Raw genomic sequence first — 24,486 nt, forward strand, 5'->3', positions numbered from 1 at the left:
TCAGGAAGGCAAGACCTTATTTCCGATTTCTAGAAACTCAGGAAAAGAAAAGCAGATGAATATCGACCATCTGCTACATGCCAGGCTTCACTATCTCTGAGGTCCACCCCTGCTCTCAATCCACCATCACCAGCTTAGTCAAGTCCCCATCACCTCTCTGTTGATCCCCAAAGACTGTCAGGGCTCCCCCACATGGACATCCTCCATAACAGAGCCCTCTCGGCCAAGCAGCTTCCCACCCGACTGACAGCTACACAAGGCGCGGGGCTCTGTCTTCCCAGTGTCAGGACCATTCCTGTCTCAGTAAAAGGATCCAGCATAACAGCTGCTGAGTGCTCAGTGTCTGCAAGTCCTTTTATAAATTACCCAAGAAGTGTCCCAGAGGAAGGAGGTGACACAGTCCCTACCTTTGATGAGCTCAAAATGTAAAAGGCAGCAGAAAAGCAATATACAAAACTTAATGAAAAGAAACATAGTTGTCACCAACATGTCATTGTTGGAATCTTAAAACAATCAGAAGCTGGTGTCCCAGATCAGTGGGATCAAATGCTGGTCAAGAGCTTTTGCGGGGCTTGCTGGTTCTGAACCAACCGTGTGTTTAAAATTACCCCCAGGACATTAGCCAAATTTGAGAGTCACTTCTTTAATTGACATATCTTTCCTAGTTTGATGGTCTGTTTAAATGATACAGAAGAGAGCCTGCCCTTAGCTCGCTAAAAACATTATAACATCACCACTGAGAATCAGATTTAAAAAATCACAGTCAATCTCAATTCATCCTTGATAGGATACCTAGAGCCAATACAATTTAACAATTTCTCTTCTCGGGGTGGGAGGGAGGAAAAAAGCTTTTAGGCCTACTTACCTTCTACAAATTCTCTGAAAGCTCGGATATTAATCTGGTGAATGCAAGGTCCAAGTGCTTGTTTACTGTTAGTGCCCCCAGGCGCCTCCTCCTAAGCTGTAGCACCAGACTTCCGCGTCCGTGCTCACCTGAGTTCAGCCACTAGGGGGCACTGTCAGGAGAGTAGCTGCTGGAGGAGACAGAGGTTGGGACAGTTCTTCTGTATTGGGGTCGGGATTTTCTGGTAGAGACCATGAGTAGCAGCTCCACAGCTCCAGCTCCAGGTGGCTGTCCCCGCCTCCAGCTACCGTTTCCTTGCTTTGCCTTTTCATGCCTGGGGTGATAATGACTCCTGCCCCCTACCCCCACCCTGGTTGCTAATCTCTGGGTGCCTTAAACCTGCTCCCAGCTCTCCAAAGTTGCCCCCTCCTTTAAACGTCTCCAACAATCTGAGTTGGATTCTGTTTCCTGCAGGGATCCCAACTAACAAGTCCATAATAAGAAACCCTTTACTAGGTCAACAAGGAGAGTGATGTCCTGATTTGCTGAAGGACATTATGTTGACACTGATATTTGATTGCTAAGATTAGAATCTGAAGAACATGACTAACTTTGTAAACAAATGGCCTCAAACTTATACCTCCAAATTTTATTACCTCATTGAAGTTGACACCTTAGGATGCTTTATGCCTATTCCAATGATGGTCCACATGTTAAAATATTCTGAGGTTGCCTTTTAAGATTTCTTTTAGTGTCTGTAACACATTATTTGCAATAATACTGGAAAATGGTCTTCCTTGATGGCAGATTTGAGTCATCTAAACAGGCAATAACTCAAGACTATATAAGAAAATTTACAAAACTTTTTTAGTATCTAATATATTTGTTCATATGCAAATTTCACCAGTTGTCCTCAAAACATCTTTTATAGTTTTTTTCTTTTAAGCTAGGATCCTATCAAGGTTCATTTTTTTTTTTTTTTTTTTTGACAATTTGGATGATTTAATATCAAGGCCCAATCCTGTATAACCAATAACAAAATTGTGACCCATTCTTAAAAGCAGCAGTTCTCAGAGCCCAGGACAATCAGTCTACCGTTTTCAAGCCTGGGGTCAAAAATTACTTTTTATTTGCTACTGTGTGGTTGGCATTAAGAGGCAGCCAGAGCTGGTGTGGGTTCTTAGGATAACAATAAAGGGCCAAAGCTGTTTCTTTTCCTTCTCTCAGAAGGAAGTTCAGATGGAAACAAGACTCTGGAAGACTGTCAGGATACAGAGGGGCCAGGCAAGAGAATGCTCAGGGCATTCCTGGAGTCATGCCTCACTTTTGTCTCTTTAAGTGTTTTCAGGAATGCAGAAACATGACTTAATGCATATAACTTTGCAATCTAGCACACTGTATAACACCATAAATGTACCAACTAAATCCAATGGAACTTTAGTGAAGTCTAAGAATGTTTCTGGCATTGCAAAGGATACAAGTTAGGTATGAGAGGAGACGAGTGACTCATTTGTAAGAGCCATTGAATTGCTGAAAGTAGTCAGTGTTTTCCTTTTTTGTTTGGGCACATGCAAAAATAATGGTATTTCAGTGGAACGCTGGGGTAGATGGAGGAGGCTCCTGGGGCTGCAGGTGACCGGTCTGGGTCAAATACCTGGGAAATACTGGGAACCAAAGTGAGGCAACTCCATGGTTTCCAAGTTTCTTTTTTTTCCCAGGGTATTCTACCCCATCACTCTGGGTAACCTGCTGTTTCTTCCACGAAAGGGCCTATGCAAGAGTCTTGCACTTTGTCCCTTCAGCTGCCACATATATCATTAACCTGGGAACACAGACAAAGGTGGCCTTCTTCCATGTATTTATTCATAGTCTGCTAACTACATCGGGGGAAACAAATTAGTAACAGCTTTTGGGGGAGGCATTGGAATAAGGGTAGAAGGGTGGGATTTAAACAGAAAATAATTTTACAAATGGTCAGATGGAAGATTTACAAATATTCATTAAAAAATAGTATCCTTTGAAGGTAGAGGAAGATTAAATCATTATAAATAAAATATTTGAGCAACTTTTGATCACTGTATTCCCCAAAATCAAAATCTCCAAAATGGTCCACATTTTAGACTGATATGGGCAGATACTTATATAAACAGAAAAATAAAAACTAACACAAAGTCACAGATTAATACAATGCAGAGGAAAATTGAGCACATGAAAATAGTCATCATCATCTGGTAGCAAAAATAGATTTATGCAGATGTTAATATCAAAATTAAAGACAAATAAATTATGCCAGTACATTGGAACTATTATTTCTAAGATCATAAGAATAATGTCTTATTGCACCTACTGATACCTAAAACATCTGAGGAAATTCTATTAGTGCTGGAAGGCATAATCTAACTTGGGAGTAAATGCAATAAGCCTACATCAAGGTTCAACAGCCAAACAAAGACTTTACTATTTTCCTCTTAGGCTTGATATCTTTAACAGTATAACAAGACCACTCATCATAAATCTGGAAAATACAGATGAAGGACACTGCTCAAAGCCCAAGCAAATGGTTTATTGGAAGTTAATTAAAAATAGAATATTTTCTCCCTAAGAGAATCCCACAGGAAGCACACATTCTGGGAACTCAACAGATAACTGCACTGTTGTCCTAAAGTGAACTCCATTTGTTTAGTACCAGAACCAGCCTGGTGTCTGTGGGGTGAACTGCGTGATGAAATCACATTTGAAAAACAAAAAGACAACACAATTAAAAAATGAGCAAAAGACTTGAATAGACTTTTCAACAAAGAAGATATACAAATGGACAATAAGCACATGAAAAGAGGTTCAACATCATCAGCCATTAAGGAAAAGCAAATCAAAACCCCAATGAAATACCATTTCACACCCACTAGAATGGCTATTATTTAAAAATGGAAAATAAGTATTGGCGAGGATGTAGAGAAATAGAAACCCTCATACATTGTTGGTGGGAATGTAAAATGGTGCAGCTAGGTATATATCCAAAATAAATGAAAGCAGGGTCATGGACAGATATCTGTACACCAATCTTCATGGCAGCATTATTCACAATAGTCAAAAGGTGGAAACAATCCAAGTGTCTATCAACAGAAGAGTAGAAAAATAAAATGCGGTATAGCCATACAATGGAATATTATTCAGCCATTAAAAGGAAAGAAGCTCTGATACATGCTACAATGTGGACGAACCTTGAAAACATCATGATGAGTGAAACAGCAGAGACAAAAGGACAAATATTGTATGATTTCACTTATATGAAACAATTAGAATATGCAAATTCATAGAGACAAAGTAGATTACAGGTTACCAGGGGCCAGGGGTAGGTGAGAATGGGGAGTTAATGGTTAATTGGTAGAGAGTTTCTGCTTTGGGTGATGACCACGTATTAGTAATGGATGGTAGCACAACATTTTGAAAGCAATTGATACCACTGAATTGTATACCTACAAGTGGTTAAAATAGGAAATAGTATATAGTATATGTATTACTACAATAAATTTTTTTTTTTTTAAATCACATTTGACTCAGGAAATGACCATCCTTAGGTTGCTTTGGGGTCCAGGAGGGAACTGATCTGCTCCCTTGCTACACTGGAGACCACTGACTCATTCCTAAATGGATTTCCTGAAATTTGGGGTAGTCAATAGTAGCAATCAGAACATCAGAACAATGTGGCTGATGGCACAAAGTCCCATTTCCAAGAATATCTGTAATTTGCCATAAATTTGGGTAGGGTTGGGAATAAAATAAAGGTTAAAACATGCATTTCAAATGGTGTAGTGACTGTCATAATTTAATCAAGTCCAGAAAATTAAATTCTACCTGAATTCTTCCCAACCAATGCCATGTTTCTGTGTTCTTCATCTTAAAAATATAAAATGTCCTTGCAATACAAATTAGGTAGATGAGTGCTATTAAGAATAGGAACAAGGAAAAAAGAAGCCATTTCCCCCTCAAGGTAGTTTTAAGGCTATAATAGCAGGATGCATCACCGAGCTGTTTATATTTCAGAAAAGCCCTCTATAGATGGTGTTACTGTACTGCACACAGTTCTGTGTTATATTTTACTTAACCACACCCCCTCCCTTCTCACATAAAATGACTGTATAGGTGATGTTTGGTCCAGTTATCCATGTGATTCCAAGATAAAGTATTAGAACCATTGAAATTACAGCATCGGGACAATTAAAGAATTTCCAAACATTGCATGACAAAACTACATCCATTCTGGCTGTGGGTTTTTTGTTTGCTTTCTGTGTTTTGAGTTAGCCTCTAGAGTAATCCTATTCAACAGGCAATACTGCTAAAATTCTACATTTACTCTCACACTGTGAAAACTAGATTTGTTTTTCCCTTGAGTTGCAGCTTGCTTCCTCAGGTCTGTGAGCAGTATTTGGATGGATGTTTTAAAAGAAAAGAACAAAGATCATACCACATAATTTGATTGTGTCATACAACTGCTCAGAAATGGAAATGATATTCCCATTGTGTTCATCTTGATGTCTAAATAAAACGGAATAAGCGAATCCAATATGTAATGAGTCATTTATTGGTTTAAAATGTGGTATTTTAAATTTGCAAATTCTGAAAGCCTACTGATCCGCTTAAAACAACTCTACATTTTGAAAATGTAATACTGTCCAATTGGTTATTTGGTGTAACATTGAAAAATTATGTATTCTTTTTCTGTTTTTTTATTCTACTCTTTATTTGCAGCATTCCATGTCCTGAGATCCTTTAAATACCTAAAAAAAAAAATGTTTTCTGAAGAAATCTTTAGCATATCATTATATTGATATTCTATAGGATTGTTATTGACATTAGCATAGAAGGCTTAAAAATTACGCTTTGGTCTTAATGTAATCTGAGCAGAAGTTGGAATTGCTTTGATTATACAACTACTGCACAAATTATATTACTGTAGTTTCAAATACACTTAAAATGACAAAATTTCCCCTTTTAATAGTTTTAATCAGTATTATTTGAGATTGCTGCAAAACTCCATGAGAGATATGAATAAGAAGAAAGTGTCAGAAAGGCATAAGACACTTAAAGCTTTATCAGAACACAAACGATACACAGGAAGAACATCAGTTCTCTACATTTGTCTATAAGGCAGATGGTCAGATTTTTTACACAAGATCTAAAATATGGTGCTTAATAAGAGGTAGAAAATATCAAAACAGTATTTAAGAAACACATGTTCAGTTATTTAAAACAATCAGTTATTTTGCTAAAATTTCAGAAAGTCAAACTTGAACTGCTTTGTGGAATGCACTGTATTTTTTATGCTAAATTAGGACATCCCACACTCAACCCAGATGTGGTTAAACAGGAGGGGAAGCTCAGGGTGGGTGAGAAGCAGGAAATAGCTTCTTAGCTAGTCAAGGATTCAGCTCTCACTAAGGAGAAATTTCCTGCTACCTCTCTGGGAGCCATTATGACCTTTAATTAATGAGGATTTCTCTGATTAACACTCCAGCACAGGGTACAATGTTGCACATAAGGCAGCAGAACTTCCTCTTCAAGAAGGTGCTACATCCAGTTTATATAATAACACATGTTCCATAAACCTTTTACCATCTCCCCAACCACTAAAACGCAAATAAAAGGATTCTTCAGCCTCCAGCACCAGCAGAATTGTTTTGTATGAGCAATTCAAGAGCTGTCTGAGGCAGAAAGATCTCTGAGCTACCAAATTAAACTTGGGTAGCATATGCATTTGAGTAACCCTGGGTATTCCACTTATTTCTTAATGCACCTGGGAGAGGTTGCTTTTTTCCCCCTCCAACATTAATTCTATAAGGCATACATTTAATTTGTATTTCCATAACCTTTGGAAAATTAGTGTTAAAGCTTCCTTTTTAACCCACATATTTAACATTCAATCTTTCATTTTTATTAAATAGTTCATATATAAAAAGAAATATCAAGATGTGCTACATTCATATAAATGATCATGACAGCATCTGCAATTGTAAAGAAACCCACTGAAGAAAATACATACTTAAATACTTAGAATGCTAAGATAAGCACAAGTGATTACTCATTCTAAGATAGTATCTTTTCAATAAACAAGCATAGGTTTGTGCTGCTTCAGAAACCACACATGGAGAAGTAAAAAATGTATCTTTCTTCTTTCCTTTTCACCACAAGACAGGATGGTCCAGTTTTGAAAAACCAACATCTTTTCTAAGTTCCAAATAGGTGCCGTTGCTCACCCAAGAGTCTTCACTGGATTTCCTGTCAAAGACGAAACAATTTTTTGAAGACTCTTAAAATATCCTCATATTCTCTCTCCTTCCCTCCCCGCCAACCCCAAGCACACACACACACAGAGGCCATCACTGTCACTTGCATCCAATGTCCCCAATAGTCCAGTGGTGGATCAGTGAAGGAACTGGAAGCCTGGAAACCATTCTCACTCCTTCTGACTTTTGCTTCTCAAACTTGAAGAGATCCTGCAAAGTGGTACTTTTGAGAAGCCAGGTGGGGGGTGAGTTGTATATAAAACGTGGCTGGGATGACAGCCACTGCCTTGGGTATGACCATGAAAAAACTACAACCAACCAGGTTGTTTACAGGAACTGATAAGTTAACATTAGTGTAAAAGGGGCGCAGGGATTGAAAGCCATGAAAATCCGGAAAGAACAGACACGGTTCACTATTCTTTGAAAAGATAACAGACAAACATTCAAAAGGTACAAGAGGGTCTATAGTTAAAAATTTGCTTCCTACCCTTATCTTCCAGCCTCCCAGTTCTCCTCCAAGGCAAAGATGTGATCAGCTTCCTTCTTTCAGAGAAATTTCATGCACGTGTGTGTGCACATAAACTCTACCACGCTCCATTTTATTATACAATGGTAGCACTGTAGTGTTTGATCCCTTGATTTTTCCACCTAATTTATATTGGAGGTCATTTCCGATTAGTACAATAAGGCAGGAGCTCAGAGAGCTATCATGGGCCAAATTCAGCCTCCTGCCTACTTTGTAATAATGTTTTATTAGGACATAGCCAAGCCCAGTCATGGCTGCTTTCATGATCAATGGTGGGGTTGAGTAATTGCTTCAGAGACTAGATGGCTGGCAAAGCTAAAAATATTTAGTATTCCTTTTACAGGAAACATTTGGTAACTTCAGCAACAAAGGATTCCTCATTTTCTTTTTAAACAGTTGCATGCTCTTCCATTGTATGGACAGACCAAAATTTATGTAACAGGTACCACAGTGGAAATTATTTAGGTTGTCTTCAATCTCTAAAAATTATATATTATTTTGTAAGTGTGTTGAGTAGAATTACATTTAAAATTCCTGTAAGTAGAACTGCTGGGTCAAAGAGTCTGTGCATTTGTAATTTTTACAGCACAAGTGGAGGGTGCCTATTTTCCCACATTCCCAGGAACATGGATTTTTATCATCCTTTCTTACTTATTCCAATAAAGGGATATGTTCAAATTGAGCCAATCTGCCTATGAGACACTTCACTATAAAACAAAAGGGCCTGATTCTGTCTGAGCTGTATGTCCACGTGCAATGTCCAGTGATGTTTTCATGATTTCTCAGTATGTGTTAATGGTAACATCCAAGCCCCTACCTTCCTCTCTGAAATCTCTTTGCTAGATTTCTAATTACAACAGTCTCAAGAAAGATCACTACTGCTGAACAACTCTCGCCTTTTCTCCAATTTTTTCTTGATCTAATAATACTATCATAATTTTATAGACAACCCAAAGGAAAAAGCATTCCAGTCATTGCAGCTGCATTTGCTTTCAGTCCTTGCCCATACACAGACTAATTTTTACATAGTTGCAATCACAGCCTATACCACCTTTTATATTTTGCATTTAAACATTAGTTCTTTTCCCTTAGTGCTTCAGACTTTGTGAGGTCATTTTTAAGACTTTCATATTAATATCTCCTTAACTAGTCCTTGAGATGGTCTGGTTACCCATAATTTTTAATGATCCTCAAAAGATATCCAAAAATCTTTATATACACATAGATTTTCCTTTTTTTAATAAAAGAAACGGATTTATGAAAGGAAAAAAAAGAACCAACCTACCTAAGAGGATATGTATCTATCAAGTGATCAGTAAATCAAATGATCAGTCTATTAATCTATCCATTTATCTATCCCTTGCCTTTTTTGAAATGGATTTAGGATGTCTATCTCTTTTTTTAATGTTTAAACAAAACTATGAATATTTTGAGATTGGCTCTGGCCAGCTGATCTTCAATCTGTTCATTCCTGAGTTTGTGGAAATGATCAGAAGGGATTTGGTAAAATCCACGTCAACTTCAGAGGAGACTGTGTTATTTTTTGAAGACAAAACATTTAATTGTTGCTATTTTGTTGTTTTGGAATGTATATTTTATTATTGATGACAATAGATTAGTAGCTAAATCCTCCCTCCCTAAAAATCCTTCTGTTGCCTACTAGGTCGGAGTCATTTAGGAATCCACACAATGCAGCGAGTCAAAGTTTAAGGATAAAGTTTAAGATTTATTAGAGGAAGAAAGCAGGTGGGAGCCAGCGAAAAGAAAGAAAGAAAGAAAGATAATGGCTCCGGCTCTCTATCTGAGAGCAGCATTTTTTAACGAAAAAAGGAACCCACGTTGGGCAGGGTGTCCGCTGTGGTGTTCTGTCCCTTGACTGGGTAAGTGCCTATCTAGTTTTGGGCTGATTGGTTGGTAGAATTCTGAGACAATGTTCTTTTTAGGAAAGCATCTGCGTTATCCAAGTAGGGAGAGCAGGCTTTTTTGGTTGTTCATCTTATGGGCATATCTGACCTTGCCTTACCTGTCTTTGAGGCACCACTGTGGCTGGAACAGCCTTGCACAGCCTTCATTCTTTAGTTTATGGGGCACCCGTTTTCTGTGACATAAGCTGCGGGGCCCCTGGGTCAGAAACTCCTTCTACATGTTAGTTTCTTCCTCTGGGACCTAACATTGCCCATTAAAAATTTTTTAAAATCCTAAAAAATACTGGTTGCCCTGAAAGCAAGACTAGGGTGAAGGGGTAGGTAAGGCAGGGGCTTGCTGCTTTTCCACATGTACCCGTTTTAACTTTGAGTTTTTAAAAAAATGAACAAACCTAAAACCCATAGGGCCCTGGCCTTGTAGTTGGGAGAGCTGGGTCCTGTAAGGGACAGTCTGCCATTCCGAAAATCATCCACACTGGCTGGTCTTCGTTTCTTCATCATTTAAAATAAGGGGAGGGAGAGCTGACCTTTGGTGCATCTTCTGAATCTTTAGGTCTGTCTTTAAAAAGACCCTCTTAGCAAGTTAATTTAAAAATAACAGTAAATGTTCCAAACCCAAGCCCAAGTGTCTTAGAACTTCTTCAGTCCGAGGATTAGACTACTTGTAATTTCCATTTTGGTAACCTGCGGGTTGATTATTTATTATCTGTTGTGTGAAATATGTCTGCCTGGGTGACCAACTTTAGACATGAATGTAATCAGCCCGCCTGATAATCTGGAGCCTGGTTCGGGCCGTCCGCTCTGCATTTTCTGAGCACCCCTCTGCACACGCCCTGGGAGAGGCGCTGCGGCGCGGGCGGGCAGGAGGAGCGCGGGGAGGCAAAAGTGAAAGACGCTCAGGCCCTAGAAAAACAGCAAAGGGAGAGCCCCAAGGCAAATACCCTTAGAATTTCTGCCCCTCACGTGGAGGAGCAGTTTCGCCACTCTGAAGCAAGAAAAACATGGAGAAAGCGCTCATTTGGGAGGGGACCTCCGGTTCTCTCTGATCTACCCCGTCCACGCACAAACCTGAAAAACCGAGGCTGGTGCTCCACGTTATTTTCTTCTAAAACTCGCCGCCTCTCTCTCTGAAGCTGTTCAATCCTCTGCTTTTGTGCTTCAGCTTCTTCTAAGTTCCCTTCTTCTAGAAACCTGAGGCATTGAGGGGAAAATGAGAGAATATTAATTGTAAGAGAACATAATAATTACTACTAAAGTTTCACGAATCCCAGACTGCATATTTTAAATGGTTTCCCACACATAAAACTCCTCCCTCAAACCGTAAAACAAAATTTTGAGGTAGTTACATAAGATACTATTTTTGGTTTTTGTTTTTCTTTGAAAATACTACTTTCCAGAAAACCATAACATTTACTTCTGTGAGATTGTACTTCTGAGCTAAATGAGGGTATATGTAGAGAGCATGTGTGTTTGAAGAGCTAGATTTATTGGCTATGGAGAAGATATTACTTTTTGCCCAGGTGATATATTCACATGGTTAAAAAAAAAAATACATCCACAAGAATGAATTTGGGGCAACATCTCCCTCTCACTTGTCTCTAACTCCACTTAGTTCTCCCCATCCCACCCACCTTCACCCTCCAACCCACTGTCATTAATTTCTTGTGCACCCTTCTAGAGTTTATTAATGCATATATAAGCAAACATTAATATATATTTGTATCCCTTCCTTCAAAACATAAATGGCCTTTGGCTTTTATCAAAACAAACCCAAAGTCATTGTCCTGTATTTGTAGCACCCAAGGCCTATGCATATGCTGATATTTTGGATGGATTAGGTTCTTTAAATAAACTTTTTTTTTTACATTGAATTAAAATAAAACTTATTTCTAAAATACAAAAAAAAAAAAAAAAAAAAACATAAATGGTAGTATGCTACACATACTGCCTGTACCTTGGTTTTGTTTTGTTTTACTTTTTACAATTTATCTTGGAGATCTTTCCATATCAGTACATAGATATCTTTATATTTTGGAAGCTGTGTAATATTCTGCTGTATGGATACACCTTAATTTATTTAAACAATTTCCTATGGAAAGACATCTGGGTTGTTCCCAATTTTTTTAATGTTATATTATATTGCAATGAGTGAAGCTGTATCTTTTATTTTACACATGGCTAAGTATATCTGTAGGAGAAATTTCTAGAAGTGGAATTGCTGGGTGAAAGGGGATATGCCTTTGTAATTTAAATATTATCAAACTGCCCTTTATAAGGGTTATAGCAATTTACATTCCCAAAAGCAATGTTGAGAATGCCTGCTTCCTCCTTCGCCTCATCAGAGTGTATCTAACATAGGAATTTTTGCCACCTGACAGGTTAAAACATGAAACATCAGTGAGTTTAATAAGCTGCATCTCCCTTATATGAGTTAGGTTGAGCACCTTTTCACATGTTAAAGAGCCTTCTGTATTTCCTGCTTTATGAAGTGTTGGTTCATTTTCCAATGTCCACTTTTTCTAATAGGTTGATCTGTTTCTTCCTGATTTCTAGAACCATTTTGTGAAATGAGTTGCAAATGTAAATTTTCACAGTTATGTCATTCTCATTTGTGTTTTGACTTTGGTTATATCTTTTCATTTATTTTGCCATAAAGAAGGTTTTGTTTGTTTTTTTTTTTTTTTAAATAAAGTCTAATTTAATCAATCTTTTTTGGCTTCTGGATTTTGGGTCTTAACTGGAAAAGCTTCAGGGGAGAGATTATTATTCCCATTTTACAGAGTAGGAAACCAAGGCTGAAAAAGATGAAAGGACTCATCGTATGTCATGCAGCTTGTTAACAAGAAACCTAGAATTAGAAGTTAGAGCTCAGTGCACCAAAATCATTTCAATTTTAGGGGTGGGGCTGGAGAGCAGGATGCTTTTTACTCTTTCAAATACACGATAAGAAAGTAAGTTCTCTATTATTGCATGCAGTAAAACTCTTAAACATAAACACTTTTCTTTTGGTGTTTCAGTAGAAACGGGGCCCTGCTGAGGAATAAAGGCCACTCAGAGCTAGTTCTAAGCTGAAAGCTTCCCTGTCTGCTCCCCTGGTAAGCAGTCCTCTTCTCAGGCTCCTCTGGGGGCCTGGGGGACGTGAATCAGACTTGGTGTAAAGACTTACATTTCTGGAGAGAAAGGCCTTTAAAAAGTCCTTACCTTTGGTCTGGTCTAAATCGAGTATCAGTAGGTGGTAATAAAGACTTTGACAACGGATCCATTTCATTTAATTCTAGCGCAAACTGTGTGAAGCCATAATATTGCTCATAGCCTTTAGGCATGGGATCTAAAAGAAAAATAAATCATTTATGCCTAACTTGCATTTCATTTGTGTTTCATTTTAATTCCTTCACTTTTTATTTTTCTTTTTAATATTTTTTTTGGTAGGGAGTCCCTGACCAGCTACGATTTTTTTTTCTCAGATCTAAACTGTTCCATTTCTATTAAAATATTCTGGTTAAGCAAATAGGTGCTGAATATTTCTCTAGAAAATTTTTTTTCTATCTACAAGGATAAGGCCTCCTTTGTGTGGGACATAAATCAAATTTATACAATATCATGAAGTTTCTTTCTAAGCTGTTTAAGCTAAGAAAATATAATTTCTTATTAAAATAAGCATGATGAAAAGCTCAGAGTCTAGTTTTCCTGATAGGTTGGTGAATAAATGTTAATTTTTTTCTTCCATTCCTGCTTTTCTTTTCACCAACTTCACCTCCCTCCCCCCACCAAAAAAAAAGATCTTATGTTAAATTTCAGATCATTAAGTGCACTGCTCTAACTTGAATTCCAGCTAAAAAATACAATTATATATCGGGTCAATCAAGCGTAGAATAATAAAATCCATTCATAGTCGTAGTTCTTGTTTTTCCCACATACAAACACAAATGCTTTCCCTGAACTTTTCTGCAGACCCTTTTTTTTTGAAGTTTCAAAAGTCCTCCTTGCAACTAGTCTAAGCATGAAAATGACAGCAGAGCTTCTGATGTGCCTTCAGAAATCTGCCTCTCTTCCCTAAGCACCAGAGAATGAAGATAGTGGTTTTTCTCAAAGATGGGCCAGCACACATATGGTCCATGCAGAGACACAGTCAAAACACCACTTGAACATTCCAGAGAGGGTGGCAGTTGTCACCTTTGATCCATACTACGAGCAAAGGAGAGGGAGTGTTTCACTTGCAAATTCTCACTCATGCCTCTGAACCTAGAAAGGCCACAAGTGCCAATTTGTTCCAGCTTCATGGCAACCTCTGTGATGGTGGAAGATGTGGCAGCTACTCATTGAAAGGGACTTTTCTGCCACACTACAGCCACTTCCCTTTTTTACCTGCTAATGGACACTGATTCTGTTCAGCTGGCACTCTGCCCTTCCCCAGGGATGAGTCTAAGCTAGTTTGAATCTCTGCATGCCCATCCTTTGCCAGTGACTGATTCGGGGATGGGTTTGGACCCAATTCAGACTGACGAGATGTAAGGACACATTTGCTGGAGGCTTCTGGGAAATATTTCACTCCAAGAAAAAGAGAGGCATGAGAAGAGAAAGCTCTTTACCTCTTTTCACTGCTTGGTGGGCTTTCACTGAGGATAAGGCACTGACTCATGATACCCATTTACAAGCCTGAGGACAATCATCACCAACACACTGGGAAGGTCAGAATGTGTCCTTGATGATCTGAGTCCTCGACAGAGATGTCGCCTAAACAGCGATCCACCTCCACACTTACTGTTAAGTAATAGCATATTTCTGAATGGTTTAAGCTACTATTAGAATGGCTTTCCATTTTCATCAGCCTAAAGCATCCTAACAGATTTATTCAGAACAATTGTTTTATAAAATTACTATGACTTGGAAACAACCTACGCGTTAGATTCGAAGATGGGCGAAGGTCTTAAAATGCTGGGGGTACATGTTGAGGAAACTTAGGGTGCCCTAGCCCTTCTCCCCACAGCTGCTCCAGAGCTCAGCGTCCCTCTGGACCACAGGAGAGAGCCGAGCTGCCTACAGTATGGGGCTAACCTGAGGGGTGCTCTGCTTTCCCAGTAACGTTTATTGTCTCTACTCTAGAATGACTTTTTGTACTTCACTGATATTCCTGTTTGGTGCCCAATTTAGGTACCGGAGAGATGTTCAAAGACTGTGTGTTGACTGGGAGAGTGACCGTGGGCTGGCAGTGGCTTCATTCCCGGATTAAGAACCCAGAACCTGGCAGCCCAACTGAGGAGGTGTTGATAAGCATGAAGATGACTTTGGGATATCAGATGAAGGAAATAAGGACCAACTCCTCTAGAACAGAAAAGCAGGCAGAGGCTGAAGACACTGATGGTCACATGCCCGCCCAACTGCAGCTACCCCAGCCATGCCCCCCACCAGCCCTCAGCTTGGGGGAGATTATCCCGGACACCAACTTGCTCTCCAGATGCACATGGATGAGGAGGAGCCACCACAGTAGATGCTTTCATGCCATTTCCCAAACAGCCGATGCACTGCCTTTCCATCCTTGTCAAATACCGTGCCTTCAATCTCATGGGAGTTAGTGCTCCAGTATTTTGCCTAGAATTCCATAAGAGATGTCTGTTTAGTACTTTGGGGCCAACTTATTACAGATCTTAAAAGAAGAAAAAAAAAAAAAAAGAGAGAGAGAGAGAGAGAAAGAACCATAAACACTACATCTAGTTTGCCAGTTTGGGGTCTGGCTTATTTTCTAAAAAACATACTTTTAGTTATTTAATTAAAAAATGAATAGTTAACACTATTTTTGCAGTTTGTAACTCAACCAACATTTGTATGATACATTTAAAAAATTGCGACATACAATATAAGGAGGAAAGGATCAGTTCTCCTCTTAGACATCAGCCAAGTAGTACATTTGGTGCTAAAACCCCCTCCTCTGGAACAGCTGTTTCATGGGTGTTGCTTGGGCTCTGACTATTACAATTTAAAAGAAATTGAATATACAAAATTTTTTTCTCTAAAGGATTTAGTCCTTTGTAAACCAATCAAAGAGTTGCTTAAAATTTCCGTTTCTTTTATTACTGCCACCCCACTCCACCCCAGCCCAGTTCTGTTCATCAGCCTATGGGAACCTCATGCTACCCATACTCACACTATGTACAGCAGCCCAGCTGAACCCAGCTCAGCCTCGCTGGTTGCATGCAGTACCAAACTGACGCCAGCAGATGGAGCGCTAACTCCCTAGAGTGATTTTTCAAATCTTCCAATTACCTGGCTGCCCTAAAAATCTCTATAAAAGAACGGAAGGCATTTCTCCATAAATCAAAACTCCTAGTACTATTTTCAGCTGAAACAGAATCCATATTTTAAAGCCAATAAAGTTGAGTGGCATTTTCAGACCACATTCTAGTGGTTTGGTTTCCCCATCACAAGGCCATGGTAAAAAACAAAACAAAACAAAAAACTGTGAAGAAGGAGAGGTACAGGGGCATCTCACAGATAAGTCACAAAATTAAAATTGAGTTCCACAGCCACGTAAAAATGAGGTGGGGTGGGAGTGGTGAAAAAAAGACTGTTGGGGCTCAAGTTTCTTCTGAAGCAGGAGTCAGATTTCCTCTTTAGAGATCACTCCCCAATCCAATGCTGCCAACACACTGGAAAGCCACAGGGGGAGGCAGCCATATTCCATGGGTGATGGCTGCATCTGTGTTCAGTTCAGATTCTCTCACACTGACTGTTCTAATTTTTCATCTCTCATAGCTACAGAAATCCACCCTCTTGTCCTAAGACAGTGAAAACGAGGTAGGTGGGAGAAAGAGGAGTTGAGCATATTTCTGTGGGGAAAATATTGAACCAGGAGGAGGTGCCTCACCTGGGTCACGGGTCTATACCCCTGCTCCAGTTTGCCTTTTGCTTCTTTTTGTAGTGAGCTTAGACAAAGCTTTCAAGATGGAGACATTTTTCATTTTACTGCCCAAATATAAGACCACTTTACATTTGTCTACAACACAGAGTTGACTTACAAGTATAACCGAGGTCTCAATCCACCTTTCTATAAATGTCACCAGTTATAGGTGGTGCAGAGAGGTGGCATGTGAAATTCTACAATTAGAGCCTGATCCCTTGGCTTATGATATTGGTTTAATTAAATGCAAATATTCCTTGAGGAAGATAACACTTTAAAGCCATGTTAAGTACATGGGAGTTTTAAGGGCTAGAGGGAATCTGAAGAGGGAGAGAAGGTGGAGAACGGGTTCAAATCATGGCAGTTGGAAAGACAGACAATTTCGTGCTGTTTATCTCAGGCCAATCTTTTCAGTTATGTTCATGGATAATTATGAGCTGTGCTACGTTCTGGGCGTGAGGGCAGCACCAGTGGACAAGGCAGACCTGGGTGCTGCTCTTCTGGAGCCCGGGGTGGTGAGGAGGGTGAGGGAACAGAAAGTAAGCGAGTAAGCCCAGAATAAGCTGGCTAAGTGCAGATGTCACAAATACTCTGAAGACAGGTGATGCGCTAGAGTGACTAACAGGAGGCGCTGGTGATGGGAGGGTCCAAGGAGAGCAGCCCAAGCAGAAGGAAATAAAGAAACAAAAGGAAGCCCACCTGGCCGGACAGAATACAGTGAGGGAGGAAGCGGAGAGGAGTGGGATGACTGAGGGTGGCAAGGTCCAAGGATTTTGTGTGTGTGTGTGTGTGTGTGTGTGTGTGTGTGTGTGTAGATAGTACAGGCTGTGTGGGGCCTCATGGGCCACCATAAGGAAGCTGCTGGTTGAAGAATTGCTATGATGTGATTTATGTTTTTACAAGGATCCCTCTGGCTACTGCCAGGAGGACGAGGGGGAAGCAGGGAGGCCAGCCAGGGGCCATGGCCATGGTGCAGATGATGGAGGCGAGGCAGGCTCCAGGGAGCCCCGGCACAAAAGTGAAGGTGAAATCCCCCACCCCAAAACACCCTGTGCTCTGTTGCAGCCCTTCCAGGCCCAGAACTCAAATGGCCACCAGGTACCTTTATAAAATTCACTTTGCAGTGGCAGGAATCGTCATGCAGGTTCTTGATGACTATCTCTCCATAGTGCTCAATCCACCTCTGCCCGCTTAGGATGTTATGGATGCAAGAGGTCACTTTGTTCCACTCAAAATGGTCTCCAAAACTGCAAAGGAGGGAAAAGTGAAAGTAATGATTCCCAAAAGAGCACTGGCATTTTGAAAAAGTGGTCATGCAATGAATGACTCATTCTCTCACTCCCCAGCCCACCCTGCCTGAGTGCCTGCTCCGTGCTGGGCATGCCAAGTGCTTTCGCTCTCCGGGGAGGCACACAGGGCCACAGAACTCAGCAGGCAGCCAAAGGCCCCAGAAGCTGCAAGGAGCCTGGTGATCTCCAGCAACAACCTCTCCCTCCTTCTCCAGTGGAGGAAACTGAGAGCCAGAGGTGACTTGTCTATAGTCACTGAGCCAGAAAAGGGAAGTGGGAATGAGGAAGGTATGGGGTTTCTCACAATTTGCTATATAGTTACTACTTAAATCTTCTATAGTGAGAAAGTATTCAGATATTAATTAAAGAAATAAATAATAATTATGAAGATAAGATCTAACACTCAAATGGCACTTATATGTGCCAAGTACTACTTAAGTGCTTTATGGATAGTCTCTGTTTAATCTTCACAACAGCCCTAAGAAGTAGGTGGTATATTATCCCCATTTTACAGGTAAGGGAACTGATGATCAGAGAGGTTAAGTGACCTGCCTGAGGATTCACAATCAGTAAACGGCAGAGCCAGCACTTGAGTACAGGCAGGCTGGTTTCAGAGTCCGTGCCCACAACCATTCTGCTTTAGAAAAAATATCAATAATCCCTATAAGATCAAGGCCATCTATCTCTATTTTTCTCTCTCTGGTGACTTGGCCCTGAAGTGCTACCTGCAAACAAAAACCACATCCTCACCCTTGGGGGAACTAAAGAATCGGAAGAAATGTGATTGCTGTCGGGCTGCCTTTTCAATTCTCCTGATGGATTCAAAGAGGAAGTGTTACCCTGCCCTTAACATCTCATTTCCCTTTGTAACTAACAGAGAACAGACTTCAGAAAAGAGAAGTCATAATGTCTAGATAGAATTTAATAATATTGTTCTGCCTCACAGTATTTATTTGTATGGTTACTTTCTATTTGTGGCAAATGATACTGGCTTTCCATTTCAAGTAGCGATTAAAAGTTTCCTTTTTAAAATAAATTTGTGAGTTGGGTAAAGAAACATTTACTAAGTAAATAATAGCACAGAGGGAAGGCAGATATGGCAACACTTGAGAGGCTAAGATTATTTGACAAATACTTTCCTAGTATCATAGTATTTCATCTATTTCATAGTATAATGCCCGGGCACCATTCAAAGTATTAACTGATTGAATCCTCATAAATGGCAGGCTGTGATACTGTTCCTGTCATTCAGACAAAGGAACTGAGGCACAGAGGTTAAGTTCACACAGCTGGAGGGTGAGGAGCTAGGGTCTGAAGCAGTCTGGCCACGACACCACGGCCCCATCCTCGGTCCTCTTCTCTTCTCACCCCATACAGTCTTTCTCAAACTCACTGAGGGCCTCCTATGTGCTGGGCATCAGGCCACATCCTTTATGTGCATTAACATACGTGCTCCTCCCAACATCCATATGAGGCAGACACTACTATTAACCCTATTTTCAGATGAGTAGACTGAGACTCAGAGAGGCTCGGCCACGACCGCCTCCATGGAGGCTTGGACTTGTCACTCCCCCATGAAGTTCTTATCTTTCTCAAGAGGAATTTCGACAGTGAGGCATGACAACAATGTTAAATAAAAACTACCACTCTTAGTTTTGTTGGGAAGTAGAAATATGAGTTTTAAAAAGCTTCTATTCAGGGAAATTCGGTCTCCAGGAGGCATTTCCGCTTAAGGGAGAGAAGAGGTGAAATCGTCAAAATGAAGAACAATTGAACTTACTGTCAAGCTTACAAGATAAAAACACACTCCATGTCATCAGGAAAAATGGGCATCACATTCCTCAAGCTAAACCTTGGCCCTAAATGCTGCCAAGTCCCTAACCACAGAAGAACTTACACTGGCAGAGTCACATGGGTTGTGCCAACTGGAACAATTTCCATGGATTTACCCCAGAATTTGTTTTTCCATCTTACATCTGAAATGACATACCAAATATGACATATTTAGAATGACAGCAAAAGAGTTCTTCCACTGGATAAATGATCAGTCATGATACAGTACAACCTCTTCATAATAAAGCAAATTAATATATAGGGTAACTTTTCATGCAATAGATATTTATTAAGTATGAATTGAGCAGCAGAAACAGAATCAGGGAAACTAAAATTATAAGACAAAGCTCTTCCCTTAGAAGAGCTCAAAGCATGAAAGGCAGGCAGAAGTGAAAAACAAGGAGGCCCACAGACCACAACGGAGTGTGTTTTGAAGTGAAATGGAACCAGAGGGGAAGGAATGACCAACTCGCTGGTGGAAGGCCTCAGAAGAGGCTTGTGGGAAGAGGCCATTTAAACTGGGCTTTAAAGAATAAGCAGGATTTCACCAAGCAGAGACAAATCAATTTAGGGCAGAAGAAACAGCTTATTCAAGGCGACAGAGTATAAGAGAGCTCGGTGAGATTCCACCCGGTAGACCGGGGATTGTATGGAGAGAAGAGGAGAAAGAACAGCAGGCTTTACAAGCCTGGTGAAGAAGTCTGGTTTTGTATGTACCAGGTAAAACCAGGTGTTGGTTGAAACAGGATTCCAATTCAATTGGAAGCCATATGGAGAATGGAACAAGAGCAGGAGAGATTAGAAACAAGATGACAAGTGAAGAGGAGACTTTAGTTGCCACATGTAGAAAAGAGGATGAAGTGAACCAAGCCAGAGGCAGAGGGTGGAGTGAAAAGAAGTGGCCTCAGCACTGTCAAGGAAGTAGAAATAGACAGACCTGGGTGACAAATTAGATGTGAAAGAAAAGAGGAATTTGGAGATGATGTTGATTTTTCTAACTTGAGTAAATAACTGGGGTAGCAACAAAGAAGACAGGAAATAGGAAACAAAACAACAACAAAAAAATAAGCAAGGTTGGGAGAAAATATAGCAAATAAGTAGAAATAAGTTTGGGAATATGGGACAGAAATGGCAGAAGTGAGAGGGCAGACTATGAAAAATATGTGGGAGTTGAACATCCTCTTTGGATCATGATAAAGTAATAGGGGAAGAGATTACCTTCTCACCTTAAATAGCTAAAAAGAAAAAATGAAAATGGATAAAATATATGAAAAAAGACACTGTCCCCTGAGAGAAGGGGAATGAGCAAGGCAGCTATATAATTGCTCTACTTATTGGAGAAAGTCTGCAGGCCACAGAGAAGTGGAACCCAGGCAGAGGCCAGTGGAATTCTTGAGTTGAGGAGAAACAGAGCACAAAATTAGGGAGGCCAAGGCAGCTAGAATTCACAGCGCAGAGTACTGGAAAGACAGCAGTACAAAGAGTGAGCTCTGGAGATCTGCAGAGGGTTCTCCTCGAGGCTTCAGCTGTGCACTGATCAGTGTGGGGAAACTATGCATGGCCAGGCTAAGGCCTGCAGAAAGGAGCAGGTGAACCATCCCCAGAGTTCACCCAGGCCTGGGAATCATTCACGCTCCCAACAGCCAGAGTTGAGAGACCGGGTAGTAACTGGGGCACTCAGCAGAGTCTTCAGAAGAGTCTTAGCTCCATAGTGGGACAAAATTAGCACTAGATGAAGGCTTTGCCTGATATGCCTAACAAAATTTTAAAGCAAGCTTCAAAAGGATAAAATGGTTTCCAAGTAACTTAACTGTGTCCCAGATAAAATCTCAGAAACATTTAAGGAAATTAAAAAAAAACTCCCATATATACAACAATTTAATTTCTGTAATATCTGGCATCCAATAAAAATTACCAAAAATGCAGAGAAGCAGGAAAACACAACCCATAATGAGGGGGGAAATCAATTAATAAAAACAGACCCAGAAATGGCACAAACGATAGAATTTGTAGACAAGGACATTAGAACAGCAATTATAAAAATACTCCATAGTTTAAGAAGGTAAAGGAAAGTAAAAGGTGATAAGGAAAGACATGAAAATATAAAGAAGACCCAAACTGAACTTCTAGAGATGAAAAATACACTGAAATTAATAATATATACTGCAGAAGAAAAGATTAGTGTACTTGAAGACATAGCACAAAAACTATCCTAAAAGAAAAACAAGGAGGAAAAAAATAAACAGAGCATCAGTGTATGTGGGATAATTTCAAGCTGCCTAATATATGTGTAATTGGAGTCCCAGAGAGGAGGGTGAGCAGACAAATATTTGAAGAATTAATGGCCATACATTTTCCAATTTTGATGAAAGCTCTAATTTCAGAGTTTCAAAAGCTCAATAATTTCAGAGTTTCAAAAGCCCAACCATAAGAAACATGAATAAAATGTCTCCAAGGCACATTACAATCAAATTGTTTAAAATCAGAGATAAAGAAGAAATCTTAAAAGCAGTGGAAGAGAACTTTACACGCAGAGAAACAAAAATAAGGATGATAGCTGATTTTTCATCAGAAAAATGCCAGAAGTCAGTAAAGCAACATAATTTAAAAATTGAAAGAAAAAAATTGTCAACTAAAATTCAAAACCCAGGAAAAATCTTTTAAAACAAAGGCAAAATAAAATATTTTTCATACATGCAAAAGCTTAAAGCAGTCCAGCACTTTTTAAAGAAACATTAGAGGAAGTTCTTTAGGCAGAAGGAAAATGTAAGAAATGGAAATTTGAATCCACACAAAGGAATAAAAAAGAGTACCAGAAATGGTATCTACGTGGGTAAATATAAAACATATTTTTCTTATTTTTAAAAACATCTTTAAAAGATAATTAATGCCAAGACAATTCAGTGGGAACAGAATAGTCATTTCAACAAATGGTGCTGGGGGAAAGGGATGGCCACAAGCAAAAGAATGAAGTTGGACCATTTCCTTACACCATACACAAAAATTAATTCAAAATGGATCAAAGACCTAAATGTAGGAGCTCAAATTATAAAACTCCTATAAGGTATAAATCTTCATGACCTTGAATAAGGCAACGGATTCTTCGAAATGAAACCACAAGCGTAAGTAACAACAAAAATAAAATTAAAATTAAAAACCTTAATGCTTCAAAGGACATCATCAAGAAACTGAAAAGACAACTCAGAATGGGAGAGAATTTTTGCAAACCATGTATCTCATCAGGTATTTATGTGTAGACTACATAAATTCAAAAATAAAAAGACAAATAACCAACTTGAAAATGGGCAAAGTACCTAAATAGACATTCTCCAAAGAAGATAAACAAATGGCCAATAAGTACACGAAAAGACATCAATATCATTAGTCTTTAGGGAAATGCAAATCAAAACCACATTAAGATGCCATTTCACACCCACTAGGATGGCTATAATCAAAAAGATAACAATAAGTATATCAAGATATAGAGAAACTGGAATCCTTATACATTACTGGTGAGAATGTAAAATGGTACAGTGAATTTGAAAAACAGTCTGTTGTTTCCTCAAAAAATTAAACATATTATATGACCCAGCAATTCAAACAACCATAACTATTTAGTGTCTCCTGAAATACATGTGGTATTTCAAGTAGTTGTGGAATAAGATAAAGAACAAGTTACAGGAAAAAAAAAGGTGGTGGCCCAGATAAAGACTGAGGATTTTTAAGAGTCAACACCTAAATGATACTCCTGAATACCTAATTATGAAATTAAAAAGTTTCAATAATCGTTCAGAAATGAGAGGTGAGAGCATCAAATGGTACAGATTATACTAACAAGACCCAAGTCCAAGGACCACTTTTGATCAAGCACTTACAGTAGCTTCTGAATAAAATAAATGTATAACAATACAAAAAAATGATAACGTCAAATCTATTAGCACCTTACCTTGCCAGAAAACAAAATTTCCAGACTCAGCGTGACATGCAGAGATAGGTGGATGATGGCTGACCTGATGGAAACAGAACAAAAAAACAAAAAAATTAACTTTTGATTCCCATGCAATCCAGTCCTTCTCCCTTGCACTGAGATGTAACCCAATCCACAGTGTTTTACTGGATTAAAACGTTTTTAGTTTCCTTAAGCAAGTCTGTCCTCAAGAGGGTGTCCCTGATACAGTTAGCTCCCAACTTGCTCGACTCACAAGGTCCACAACTGTGAGGAGAAAGCCAGTAAACGGAATCTTCTGTGAGCGTGGGGTCAAGCGGTAAGTGATGAGGTTAGAGATGCATTTTATATGTGAGAATCTTATATGTGAAAATAAAAACAGGGACATGCAAGGACTGCCCAGTTCATAAACCATATAATCTGACATTGGCTACCAATGTCAAAATCTTCATTAGCTTGTTCTGAAAGTACTTGCAAATGTTTCAATGAAGATGTCAAATAGTAAATATTTTTAAATGCTACTTCAAAGCAACACAAAAACATTCTTTCTCTTTCTCTAGCTCTGCATACTTAACTCTTTTCAAAATTCTGCATCACCAAGTCCAGCCTCTTTTCAAATCACCCACAAAATAAATCCAAGTTTTTGAAGAATGATGTTTCTACAATAAAGAGCTAAGCAAAACTATGATTGAAGAAGTGTTTGTCAACAACTACAAAAAAATTATTCAAATCTGGAATGATAAAAGTATCTTAAGTAAATAAGCAATTATGTTCTAGAAAAGAGGATCTCCTCTAACTGAGACTGTGGCATGTTTCTCTGCCTTTTGGCAGGGAGAACATTACTTCTATTTTATTCACTAATGAAACCGAAGAGAAAACGGCTTCTTGATTACATTTCCTCATTATCTGGGGAACATTTGAGGCACGTGAGTGGTGCATGTGCT

At 39.3% G+C, this 24,486-nt stretch overlaps 1 protein-coding gene across 5 annotated transcripts in view; it reads right to left on the reverse strand.

The window, feature by feature from the left end:
* Positions 1-4,095: 4,095 nt before the first annotated feature.
* Positions 4,096-24,486, reverse strand: part of OSBPL3 (oxysterol binding protein like 3) — a 181,955-nt gene continuing 161,564 nt past the window's right edge. For all 5 annotated transcript variants that reach the window (XM_037836924.1, XM_037836922.1, XM_037836923.1 and 2 more), the window contains 7 exons: positions 23,543-23,606; positions 19,661-19,739; positions 17,577-17,721; positions 15,024-15,168; positions 12,781-12,907; positions 10,648-10,770; positions 4,096-7,120 (listed from right to left, as the gene is read on the reverse strand). In XM_037836924.1, coding sequence (XP_037692852.1) covers positions 7,024-7,120; positions 10,648-10,770; positions 12,781-12,907; positions 15,024-15,168; positions 17,577-17,721; positions 19,661-19,739; positions 23,543-23,606 — 780 coding nt within the window. In that variant the 3' untranslated portion in view covers positions 4,096-7,023. The remainder of the gene's footprint in view (positions 7,121-10,647; positions 10,771-12,780; positions 12,908-15,023; positions 15,169-17,576; positions 17,722-19,660; positions 19,740-23,542; positions 23,607-24,486) is intronic.

This window comes from Choloepus didactylus, chromosome 5 (assembly GCF_015220235.1).
Source record: "Choloepus didactylus isolate mChoDid1 chromosome 5, mChoDid1.pri, whole genome shotgun sequence".
Taxonomy (NCBI): domain Eukaryota; kingdom Metazoa; phylum Chordata; class Mammalia; order Pilosa; family Megalonychidae; genus Choloepus; species Choloepus didactylus.